The following is a 12,138-nucleotide window of genomic DNA, read 5'->3' on the forward strand; positions in this document are numbered from 1 at the left end:
AAGGGCAGTAACCTCGCCCGGGGCTTCTACCACTACCTGCGTGCCACTCTTGGTGGAATGATTTAATAATAACTCTAACAAAAGCTAATGTTTATTGAGCACGAATGATAGGCCAGGCCTGCTGTCAGTGCTTTGCATATATTAAAGCATTTATTCCATCCTTACCACACCCCGAGGAAGTATTATATTTTATTATTTTTTTATTTATATATATTTTTTGAGACGGAGTCTCGCTCTGTCATCCAGGCTGGAGTGCAGTGGTGCGATCTCGGCTCACTGCAACCTCTGCTTACCGGGTTCAAGCGATTCTCCTGCCTCAGTCTCCTGAATAGCTGATCACAGGTGATCACAGGTGTGCACCACCACGCCCAGCTAATTTTTGTATTTACTTTAGTAGAGATGGGGTTTCGCTATGTTGACCAGGCTGGTCTTGAACTCCTGGCCTCAGGTGATCCACCCGCCTTGGCCTCCCAAAATGCTGGGATAACAGGCACGAGCCACCGCGCCCAGCCCCGAGGAAGTATTATTACTCAGCCCCCTGTAGAGGTAAGACCATTTAGGCCCAGAGAGGTGAAGCAACTTGCCTAGGACCAAACAGCTGAAATGTGGTAGAACTGGTATTCAAATTCAAGTCTTCTGACTCCTGGGCCTGGGCTCCTAACCACTCTGCATACTGCCTCTCCTCAAACAAGCAACCAATGGAGGCTCACAACCATCTCTCCTTCCCTGGAAGGCCAAGAAGCCACTGAGCCTCCTCGTTGGCATCCAGCATGATTAATATCCATAATCTGAAAGAGTGCCATTTACTGCCATTCCAAATAGGGCTTATCTCCCAGATTTACAGGTGAGAAAATAATTGGCTGAGAGAGGCCCAGTCACTTGCCCAAGCTCCCACAGCTAGCTAATGGCAGGGCAGGTCTCAAAGCCTGTCATCCTGATTCCAAAGCCTGCCCTCTGCCTACTTCAGAAATATGAGGCTGGTGGTGGCAGGGTTGGAAGGGCAGCTTGAGTGACTCACTGCTCGTCCAGGCTTCCCACCCAGGGCTGTGTGGCCTGTAACAGACAGGAGTGCTGGGGCCAGACCAGTCCTCTCCTGCTATGTGGCTTTGAGATGCCACCAGCCTGGCAGGCAAGTCGAGCAACCCCAGATGTCATTAACATGCCCTGTCCTTCTGGCAGGTCAGGAGATCAGGACTGGGGGTGGGCTGAGAAGACCTTTCTCCTTGGGTTTAGGGGGTCCCTCTGGGGGAATGGCCCATGGGAGCAGCAGAATAAAGGAAGAGAGGCCCAGCACCCTGGGACAAGAGCCTCCTTAGGCCCTGCCTCTCACAGTAACCTCCTGGGGAATGCACCTCCCCGCCCCCACTCCCGCCTCCCCACACTCTCCTAACAGCCACCAGTCGGCTGCAGGGATTAGGGCTGAGACTGCAACTGTTCTGTCCTCTCCCTCCTGCCAAAATATAAATAGCTTTGGCTCAGGAGCAAAGGATACGTGATCTGTCCTGACCGAGGACTGTGTGACCCCCTTCCTGAGCATTCCTTGAGAGGCAGCAAGTCCAGGCCTCAGAAGACTTGGGGTCCTCATCCCAGATCCACCTTAGGCGTGCAGTGTAAGCTGGGGCCATCCAGGCCCCGCCATGAACCCAGTTTCTTTGTGTGTAAAAGAAAGGATTCCACCACATCAGCTCTAAATCTTTCCAACTCCATTTACCCCATTCGGTCCATCCAGAACCCTCTCTGTCTTCCCACAACCCACATGGGAGTCCCCACCTGGTGGCCCCCTCCTGAGCTGTCAAGTCAGCTTGACGTAACCCGACTAGAGGTACAAATGGACATCATGACCACTGTAGAGGTAGGCAACTGAGGCTGATCGCTACTCGGGGTCTGCTCCGTGGGGGCCTTGAAGGAAGGGGAGATCTGGAAACTCCACCAGGCTGCAGGCTTGGGCAGCATTCCCACACCAGGTGCCCTCCAAAAAGAGTGGTTCCCCCCAGCCCTCAGTTGGGAGCAGGAGGGAGGCCTCTGAAGATTCGACGACAGGCAATTCAAGTGGCCCATACTGGCTCCCTTGTAACTTGGGATGAGCCAGGAGACACAGCAAACAAATGCCTAGTTGTTTGCAGCTGGACTGTGGCCAAACCCCCAGCAGAGTCTTTGCTTCCCAGACTTCTTGGCCATGGGGACCAAGCAGTTTACCTGGCTCAAGGGTCTCCCATCACCCATCCCTCCTGCTGCCCCTCTGCTGTCCGGGAGCACTCAAGTGGGAGGGCCTTGGCTCTCCTTATAGCTCTGACCTCCCATCAAGCCCACTGGAGGGACAGGTGATGCTCACCTAGAACCCCACCCATGTGGCACTGGCCAGGAACCACTTACCCTGCTGCCTTTGGGGCCGGGATCTCCTACCGGTCCAGGTAACCCCTGAAACACAAAACACAGAGGGGCAAGGACATATGGAGACGCTCTACCTGCTGCCAATCCTGGGGCAAGTCTTGCCTCTTTGGGGCCTCTGCTGCTCTCTTTGTAGAATGGGGGTGGGGTTAGATCAGCGATCTTTGGCCTGACCCCCACAGCCCTAGGATCCCAGGGAGGTGGCTGGTGGGTAGGAGGGAGACTGAGTAGGAGGAGCCTCTGGAGCCCCAGCCCCGCAGAACCAGACCTCCTCTTACTATGCAGCCTTATCCTGTGCCTGCAAAGACAGGCTTCCGTGGTCCAGTCCCCTGGAAAGCCCCCTCCTTAGGGTCCACCCAGCAGGTGCAGCTCCTTGGCCCCCAGCCCACCACCTCCCTCTGCCTCGGGGCACCTGTGGCCATCTTCACATCACCATGGCCACAGAGCTTCCAGAAGCCATATACTGCACCTGCCTGCCAGGGTAACCTTTGGCCCCTGGGCTGCCCTCAGGTCCTGGCTGCCCCTGCAAAGGAACAGAGAGAAACATAAGGAAAAGAAAGACCCTGCCCAGCTCTGGGTCTGGGGGACCCTGGGAGACTGGGGCTGACAATGAATAAAGAGAGGGGCAGGAATGTGAGATGGAACAGGAGGAAGGGGAGGGCCCCCAAGCCCACCCCTCTGTGAAACCGGTCAGACCAGCTCTGAGGGACAAAACCCCCTCTGCTTGCAGCCCAGGAATAAGAAATCACTGAGGAGGCCTGGCTGGTTCTCCCATGCTGGCAGGGCTGCTGTTTGACTTGGGCCAGGCTGGCCAAAATTCCTGCAAACCCCGTGGCGGCGTGTATAATATCCCCTAACATCGCCCGGAACAGGCCAGCTATTCATGGCTCCAACTGGCGTTGTGCGGCTCATGCCAACATCAGGCTGGCATGGACTCTGGCTCTTTTGGGCAAATGTGGCTGGGCGAGAGAGGTGGGGTGGACTGGAGTGGGCTGGGGGCCCCAGCAGGGTGAGAGGCAAAACAGCCTGGCTCTGGGGCTGGCTCACAGAGCAGGATCTAGGGAGGGGGCCAGAGACAGGTAGGGGCTGGGAGGAGGGAGAGCGACCAGGGCAGGGCTGAGGCTGAGGCCCTCACCTGTTCTCCGGGGTGCCCTGCCGGTCCAGGATAGCCCTTGTGTCCCTGTTGGGGGGGGGGAAGAAGCTGCATCAGGCAGGGAGGACACATCTGGTCCTGGAGATCGCAAGGGCCCAGCCTCCCGGCCTGCCCTGTTCAGCACCGTACGTACTGCATCCGGGATGGAGTGTGCACTCAGTAAAGGTTCCCCAGATGGATGCAGATACCATGTGAGGGTTCACATATTCCTAAGGTTTTCTCTCTGCTCCCAGTGGTTCTTAGGCCAGAGGACATCATGAGGGTCATTCACTGCTCTGGCAGGGTAGGTGAGCTGAACTGGGACAGAGCAACTGTGACCAAGAGATGGTGTATCGCAACCATTACTTCTGAATCAAGAGAGAAGGCGAGACCGTCTCTCAGGGCTAGGATTTGTCAATGGAGGAGTAAACTGAGTAGGACTTGAGGTCTGGACTGTGCTGAGCCACCACGTCACACGGGATGCTGGGATTCCCTCCCCTTTCAAGACCTGCCCCTTCTCATAAAGCCCCCATCACATGCCTTGACCACATATATTAACCCAAATTGTTGTTTCCCTTCTCCCACCGGCCCCAGCTCCTATTCCAGGGAGGGATAGGCCATCCAGATACTGATGAGAAGGACTCTGGCAACGCCCTAGTACCAACCTTGACCCTCTGTCCTGATGGCCAAAAGGCATGTCCAGGCCAGGCCTCTGAGTCGAGAGAACCAAGCTGAGTGTGTGCTTTCAGGTGGCACCAGGTATAATCACCTGAGCCATTTCATAAGAGTAAGGTCTCCAAAGGAAACCTCAGACTTCAAGCTTCCATCAGATGGGGGGCTTCCATTGTGCACAGGGTAGCCACACTCATCCATGTTAGACCCTCTTACGCAGGGAGCTCTGGGCTTGCTTTAGATGCTGTCCCTAACTTATTATGCAACTTTGGGTGGGTTCCTACCCTTCTCTGAACTTCAGATAAGGGAGTTAGAACTCTTGAGTCCCCTTCAGCTATGATGTTTTAGAACCCTAGAATTTGAAGACTCCTCCAGAGTCTAAAATACACACACAAGACCAGAATACACACACGCGCACATGCACGCTCAAACCTGTAGACCCTCTCTATGTGCTGCCGTTTACCCAGGACTACGTGCATAATAGATGACTTCATCTACTCCTTCCAACAGTCAGATGAGCTGGGCTCGGGGGCGACTATCATCTCCATTTTACAGAGAACACTGAGTCTCATAGAACTGAAGACGCCTACTCTGAGTCCCATTGCTAACAAGCCACAGGCACTCACTACCAGATCCTTCTGACATCTGGGAACACGCTGGGAATCTTGCAAACATCTCCAGACATGTACAGCTCCATGCACTTACACAGACACACACAGGCATACACACTCAACACCCCCCATCAGCCCCCAGGAAGTGGGGACTCTTTATTATAAACAGCAGAGTCAGTTTGATCTAAGAGGTCTGGAGAGTTTACAAGCATTCTTTCTGCACCTATTCATGTCTCAAGAGCCCTCAGTGACATGATTGTATCTCAGATTCAGGGGCCTATGGAGATTGATGCAACAAGGTTGGGTGTGATTCTTCTAGCTGGGGCGTGTACTCTTTTCCCCAGTGGGCAAACCGGGGCATACAACCTCTTGTTTCAGACCCATCTGGATTCCAGTGCTGCTGTACTAACTGGCTGGCTGGGTGACCCAAAGCCAATGACTTCACCTCTGAGAATCTCATTTTCCTCAATTATAAAATGGGGCTATAAAGTTGGAGCAGGGATGGCAGGATAGAAAGTGTGTAAAGCGCAGTATTTGGCATTGGATTCAAGGGCGCTGAAAAGGTTAGCTGCTGTTATCATAATCTTCATTTTTCATTCATTCATTTGATAAACATTTACCGAGTTTTCATGCTCCAGCGCCATTCTAGGCACAGGAAGAATGAGACAGACAACATCCTTTGCCCTAAAGGAGTTTACATTCTAATTAAGGAGGTATAAAAACAAAGCAAACAAAAATAACATCTGGGCTGCAAGGAGAGAGGAATGGGGAGTTGCTTAATGGGTACAGTTTCAGTTTTGCAAGATGAAACATTTCTGGATATTGATTGCACAACAATGTGAATGTACCTAACGCTATCGAACTGTACACTTAAAATTGGTTAAGATGGTAATTTTATGTTATATGCTTTTTAACCACAATTAAAATAAAATCTTTTCAGAAACAGAGAGAAAATGTCTAGTAGTGATCAGTGCTGTGAAGAAAAGGAAGTAAAGTTACAGACAGAGAACACGGCATTGGGGAGGGATGGTGAAGAGAGGGTGGGATCAAGCAAGGCTGCTCTAAGGAGATGAATGGGATGAACACAGGGCTGGCTCCATGGAGAAAGGCAGTGCAGGCAGAGGGAACAGCAAGTGCAAAGGCCCTGAGGCAAGAATGCCCTCAAGTGGCTTGGAGGGAACACAGGAAGGCCTGTATGACTGGAATAGAGGGGGTGAGAGGGTGAAGGATGGCGGTGGTCGGAGAAGCAGGAGGTCAGAGCATGCTGGCGGTGATATGATGCAAAACTACAGAAGCTCTTCGAGCAGGGAGGTAGCGCGACATGATGTAACTAACAGCCGTGATCATCATTTTTCCACCTGGAGCTTGCAGATTAGGAAGAACAAGTGAAACTTTTTCCCAGTGAAGAGCTGAATGGAGCCTTGCACTCTTGGTTATGTGACTCTGTATGAGTAATTATCCTCTCTGAAGCTCACTCTGCCGTATTCTACCTGCCTGCAAAGATCCAATGGAGTAACAGGGCAAGAACCCCAAGAGAACCATAATGTGGGGTCCAGGGCGCCCTTGGCCATCACCAGCTCCTGTGGCTTCATCTGCAGCCACAAGAACCCTGCTGAAAACCAATTCTTCAGCCCCCAAACCTCCCCGCAAAGGAAGCAGAGGCATTTCTCCAGTGAAATCCCAGGAGAAGATTTCAAGTAAACCCTTTTACTCAGGATGCAGCTAAATGGAAGTGAATGATCATCACGGGCATGCACAGTGGCAGGCCCTATGCCTGGCTCAGCACTGAAGCCTTCATATATCAGTTCATGGACTCCTTGCTATCACTCCTAGGAGGCAGAAATTACCATACACATTTGTCAGTTGAGGAAACTGATGTTCAGAGGGGTAAAGATACTTTGCTGAGGCCACACAGCTTTCTAGGGGCAGCGCCTGGCCTGTGACTCCAATCCCGCATCCTTAGCCATCAAAAAGCATGGGATGAAACATGCTCATTGAGGCCTAAGACCTGCCTAGAAGAGCCACAAAGCCACTCAAGGAGAGATCCCCTTATAGATGCGCCTCCCTGGGATGAAAGCTTCACATCATTGCAGCATTATTCAGGCAGAGGTCAGTCATGAAACCCTGGAGTAACTGAGTTGAAAGAGCCCCAAACCATTAGTTTGACAATCTCCTTTCTCACTGGACGGACTGAGAAACTGAAGCTCAGAGAGGGGAAGGGACTTGTCCAAAGTTACCTAGCAAGTTATGGCCAAGCCAGTACTTTTCCCTGGGACTCCAGACCCATTGGGATATACAATTTCTAGGTATCTCTTGATCAAGGGACCCTGAAGGGCCTTGAACATTGCCGTGAACACCCCAGTTTCTCCTGGATGGCCAGGAGCAGCAGAGCGAGCATAGCCAAGGCGGGAGGTAGGCGGTGGGAGGTGCTTATGCTCCCTGGAAGCATCTTAACAATGTTTACCAAGCTGGGGCCAGCAAATAGCTTCAAATGACAGGGCCCCAGACCTGCAAGAATCTAAACCATTATCTTGTGCAGCGCCCCGCCAATTATGGGGCGGGTGCTGACCGCAAGGTGGGCCCGTGGGCAGTGACTTTCCAGTTTGTGATCGGTGCCTGACTGGCACTAAGGGAGAGGGAATGTTTCGGGGAGCTCCAGGGACCGTGGTGTCTGCAAGGGGCCTCTGGCTGCCCAGCAGGCGGGTCTCCACAGGACCTGTGTTTATAATAGAACTCGGTCTATATTTTGGTTTGGGAGCCAGATTAATCATTGCTTACAATGCGCAAGGAGAAACCAGACATCACCTCACTGTTGCTACAGACCGTCTCCCCGTCTGGCTGGGCTGCTTTCTGGGCTTTGGGCAGGGAGGGGAGGGGTCCCGTCCTTGCCTGGGGGTCCTAGGGATCCATATGTACTCAGACATCGGCTGTCCACCGAGGCTCCACCTCCGCCTGTGCGAGGCCTCAGCTCCCCTTGTAGTTGACATGAAACTCACCAAGCTTGCTTAGCTCTCCATGAATCTCTGCTGAACTTCGCTACCTCCCGGGCAGCCCACACCCCAGACTGGGCCATCAGCAGGACAGAAAGAATCAAAGAGTGAGAAACACATGCCTAGAGTAGAGGGTCTTATTATGTGATGCTGGACAAGGTGTCTCTCCGGGCCTCAGTTTCCCCAGCTGGCCTCTCCAAGTGTCCTGTGGGCTCAGAAATTGTAGGATTCCAAAGTCTGTGGCTAGTCAAAAAGCACAGTCCATCATGGCACAGCCAGGTGTCTGACACCCAACTCTGCTCCGTGGATGCCTGAGACGGCTCCAGGCAGGAAGGTATATTTTCTGCATGGCTCATTCATTCATCCAGTTATTCATTCATCAGACAAATGTCTGTTGAGTCCCAGCAATGACCAAGACCCTGTGTTAGGCACTAGAGACACACCAATGAACAGAAAAAACTCTCTACCTTCTACAAGGGGATGTGGGCATTAAATGCATATTAAGTGGAATGAAGGAGAGTACTAGAAGAATATAGATGCACCCAGCCAGAAGAGGTGACATTGTAAACTGAGGCTTGGGGGAGGAGCAGGACTTGGACACGAGACACAGGATGGGATAGGAGGGATGCCAGTGGGTATGGGCTGCAGAAGCAGGGGAGCCTGGAGAAGTTTCTTGGGAGGAAGTCTACGGAATTGGGGGTGCCACACTCAGGCAGAACCGGGAGTTCGGCAGAAAGGTGGGAAATTGTCTCAGGCAGCCTCCATCACATTTCCCCAGACACACTTCCAGATGACCCCTGTGCTCTCCCACTTTATTACAGCTTCCACGGATAATGGCCAACTCAGGCAGCATTCCTGCTAGGGGGCAGGGTGGGGGCAACAGGAGGGAGCTGGGGGGAAGTCAGGCTGGAGAGAAGCAAGTCAGGTTTTGATTTGAGTAGCAGTTTTGTTCCATGCATCATGTCTATCTGGGGCAGTATGGTAAGAAAGATTCAGGGACTGTGTCAGGACTTGGCCAGAAAGATCAATTCGTGAGGCTTGCCAGAGGTGAGGAGCGAGGGAGTTGAATGTGGTCAGCACTGCGCTAAGCCCCACGTGGGAAACAAAGATGAACAGGTTGGGTTCTGTCCGCTGTCCAGTCTAAGCAATGTGTTGACACTAGTGGGTTGCCCACTAGCCCAAAGAGGCCGAGAAGGGAGGCCAAATGGTCAGGAAGTGAGGCGTGACTTCTGCCTGGAGGTGCTGGGGAGTGTTCTTGAAGAAGATGCTATTCTTCTCTAAGAACAGAACCAAGGGGCAGGCACATGAGGATGAGTGTGGAGGAGAGGGCATGCCTGGGGAGGGCAGAGCAGAAGCAAACACAGGGAGGCAGGAAGGCCCAGGGTACACGGGATTGGATGGGGCCAGGGTTTCTACACAGCGGGGGCCAGGGAGGCAGGAAGGCCCAGGGTATATGGGATTGGATGGGGCCAGGGTTTCTATACAGCAAGGTTTCTCAACCCTGACTTTGTGGGCTGAACACATCTTGTATGTGTATGGGAGGGAAGGGCTATCTCGTGCATTGCAGAATGTTTAGCAGTATTTCTGGCTTCTACTCATTAGAAGCCAGTAGCACCTCCCTCCCAGTTGTAGGTAATGGCCAAAAATATCTCCAGACACTGCCAACTGTTCCCTGGGGGGCAAAATCACCCCAAGTTGAGAACTACTGGTCTACAGGAAAGAAAGCAGGAGGGTTAGATGAGAGAAAGCATGGGAGGTGCACATGGAGTTCTGGCAGCCTTCTTGGCTAGTGGAGGGTGGTTAGCTGGAAACTAGCAAAATGACTAGTGCTACCAGATTGGCAAGACCTTCTTCAGATGCTTCTCTTCGTGATCATCATGATCATTATTTATTCATCGCACAAATACATACAAAGTGCCAGCCGTGTGCCAGCCCTGTGCTGAGTGCAGGGATATTACATCTCATTTAATCCTCCCAACCACCTCATGAGGCAGCTGAGGCCCAGCAAGGTGAGGCAACTTGCCCAAGCTCACACAGCAGGAGAGGGACAGAGCGGAGATTCCATCCAGGTCTATCTGACCTGGTTTGCATGTCTTCCCCACCTTGGGAACTGGCCCAGCAAAGTCCTTCCACAAGTATCTCAGGTGGTGGCAGAGAAACAAACCTTCTCGGGCAGGCAGCCTCTTTTTTACCAGACGGACACTGTCTTGTTTGAGCAACTGTTTCAATCAGCCTTGTGGTGACAGAAAGGGCCTGAGGGTCAGAAGACCTGGGTTCGAATTCTAGCCCTGCAGCTTAGAAACCCATGGAAGGTATTTCCATTAAATTGGTGCCTCTCATTCTTGACTGCACGTGGGAACCACCTGGAGGCCTTTTAGAGCTACTGATGCCTGAGTCCCACTCAGACCAGCTGAGCCAGAATCACCACGATGGGGCCTGAGCTCCCCAGCTGGGAGCCACTGCTGTAGACTGCACCCTCCAACCAAAACTCCCTTTCTCTTGCTAATTTTTCTCCATAGCCCTTTCTGTCTCATAGTGTACCTTTTATTTTTACTGTTTTTCTTTGTATCTTCTGTCTCCCCACCCCCCCACAAGGATGCAGGCCCTGTGGGGCAGGGATTTTTGTCCATTCAGCTCAGTGGCTGGCACATTATAGGCATTCAATAATTCTTGTTAAATAAATGAATAAATAGGATTATCTGTGTTGCCTCAGAATGACAAAAATTCAATGTGCTGGTGAGCACGAAGAGGAAGCTAACCTCACCTCTTATCCACTCACTTCCCTTCTCCCCTCAAGGCTTCCCACAAGAAATAATGCAGAAAAGCCACACTGCAAGATCAGAGCCAAGTGGCTGCTATTGTCACCAAAGATGTGTGTGATAGGAAAGACCATCTACAATGGTGGCCCCAGGCACATTGCCCATGGCAGTGGTTCTCTTCTCTGATCCCCACCACTGGTCAGGGGTCTCTGCCTTGGGACCTGAGCTCCCCGACACTTCGCCCAGCACCCTCTGTAAGTGGGTGACGCCAGCCTGCCACAGACCAAACTCTTCTGTGCATGTCTAGGCCAGGGCCAGAGGGGAACTCAGAGCAATTGGCTTTGCCAAATAGTTTTCCAGCTGCGCAGTGGCTTTTCCTTAACTTGGAGAAGCTGCCTCTCCCTGCTCAGGTGAGCTGGCTCCTCTTGGTTGGGGGTCCTTGGCCTCCCCGGACATCTGCTTAATGCAAGGAGCCCTGGCACCCCAGGGAGGAGCTGGTTCCAGTCTGGTTTCCCCATCTCCTGCCACCTCTGCTAGGCTGCCACCCCCATGCAGAACAAGACCACCCGAGGCTGCTTTATGAGCTGGGACCGGAAGGAGCCTTTTCCACTCACACCTCATCCATCAGAAAGCGCTAGAGCCCAGAGAGGAAGTAAGTGGGGAGCGCAAGTCCCTCTGTGTTCTCTGAGCCAGAAAAGACCATGTTTCCCAGCTCACAAACAGCCACTGCTTCTGGGGCGGGCCTCTCAGGTTGAAGGTATGGCCTGCTCTGGCCATGGAGAAGGGAATGGGGGAACGAGGTCCTGCAAGGCCCCCTGTGTCATGGGGCTCTCAAGGCAAGAACAGGATGGAGCTGGGAGACACCCCAGCTGTCCGGATGAGAGCCAGATGGCCTAGAGAGAGTTCAGCTGTGGCCACAGCTGGGAGCCAGGGCAGAAGCTTAAGACACAGTGGTAGGCCGATGGATTCACCAGACAATCCATCAGCGGTCGGGGATTTTCTTGGAAAAAGCAATTGATCCTTAGTCTGCATTGCCTTCCCCCCATTTCCTGAACACCTGCTATGCACAGGCTTCATGCTAGGCTCATTGGAAGAGCAATAAACCAGATTTGCACACCCTGGTTGGTGAGGCATGCCTGGTGGCTCAAAATAACTAAGCCAAGACAGCTTAAGTGTTCTTGAGCAGAGAGGAGCCTCATGGCCTGAAGCTGGGTGCTCCAGGAGGACTCCCTGGAGTAGGCACAACTAGAGTAGAGTCTTGAAGGAAGGGAGACACAGGCTGGAGGAGTTACAGAAATCCAGGGGGACTGTAAGTTACAGACCCACTACCCAGGAAATGCCAATCTTTTCCTCACACAGGCGTTTGGACAGGTAACTCCCCCAGCATGGCTGAAATGGGGATGGGATGGGCGTGACATAACAACAGCCAGGAAGGTAGAGAGAACCCACTGCCTCTCCAGATCATCCCCCTTCCCCTGCAGAGCATCAGCGAGGGCCGCATATTAGACTCTGAGAGCTCATTGACTTGCCCAAGGTCACCCAGCCAGGAAATGGCAGAAGCAGGAGTAGGACCCAGGTCCAGCTGA

At 52.7% G+C, this 12,138-nt stretch overlaps 1 protein-coding gene across 7 annotated transcripts in view; it reads right to left on the reverse strand.

The window, feature by feature from the left end:
- The window catches only part of COL27A1 (collagen type XXVII alpha 1 chain), a 158,596-nt gene that overhangs the window by 104,051 nt on the left and 42,407 nt on the right, over positions 1-12,138 (reverse strand). For all 7 annotated transcript variants that reach the window (XM_016961506.4, XM_016961507.4, XM_054659009.2 and 4 more), the window contains 3 exons: positions 3,524-3,568; positions 2,858-2,911; positions 2,374-2,418 (listed from right to left, as the gene is read on the reverse strand). In XM_016961506.4, coding sequence (XP_016816995.3) covers positions 2,374-2,418; positions 2,858-2,911; positions 3,524-3,568 — 144 coding nt within the window. The remainder of the gene's footprint in view (positions 1-2,373; positions 2,419-2,857; positions 2,912-3,523; positions 3,569-12,138) is intronic.

This window comes from Pan troglodytes, chromosome 11 (assembly GCF_028858775.2).
Source record: "Pan troglodytes isolate AG18354 chromosome 11, NHGRI_mPanTro3-v2.0_pri, whole genome shotgun sequence".
NCBI lineage: Eukaryota > Metazoa > Chordata > Mammalia > Primates > Hominidae > Pan > Pan troglodytes.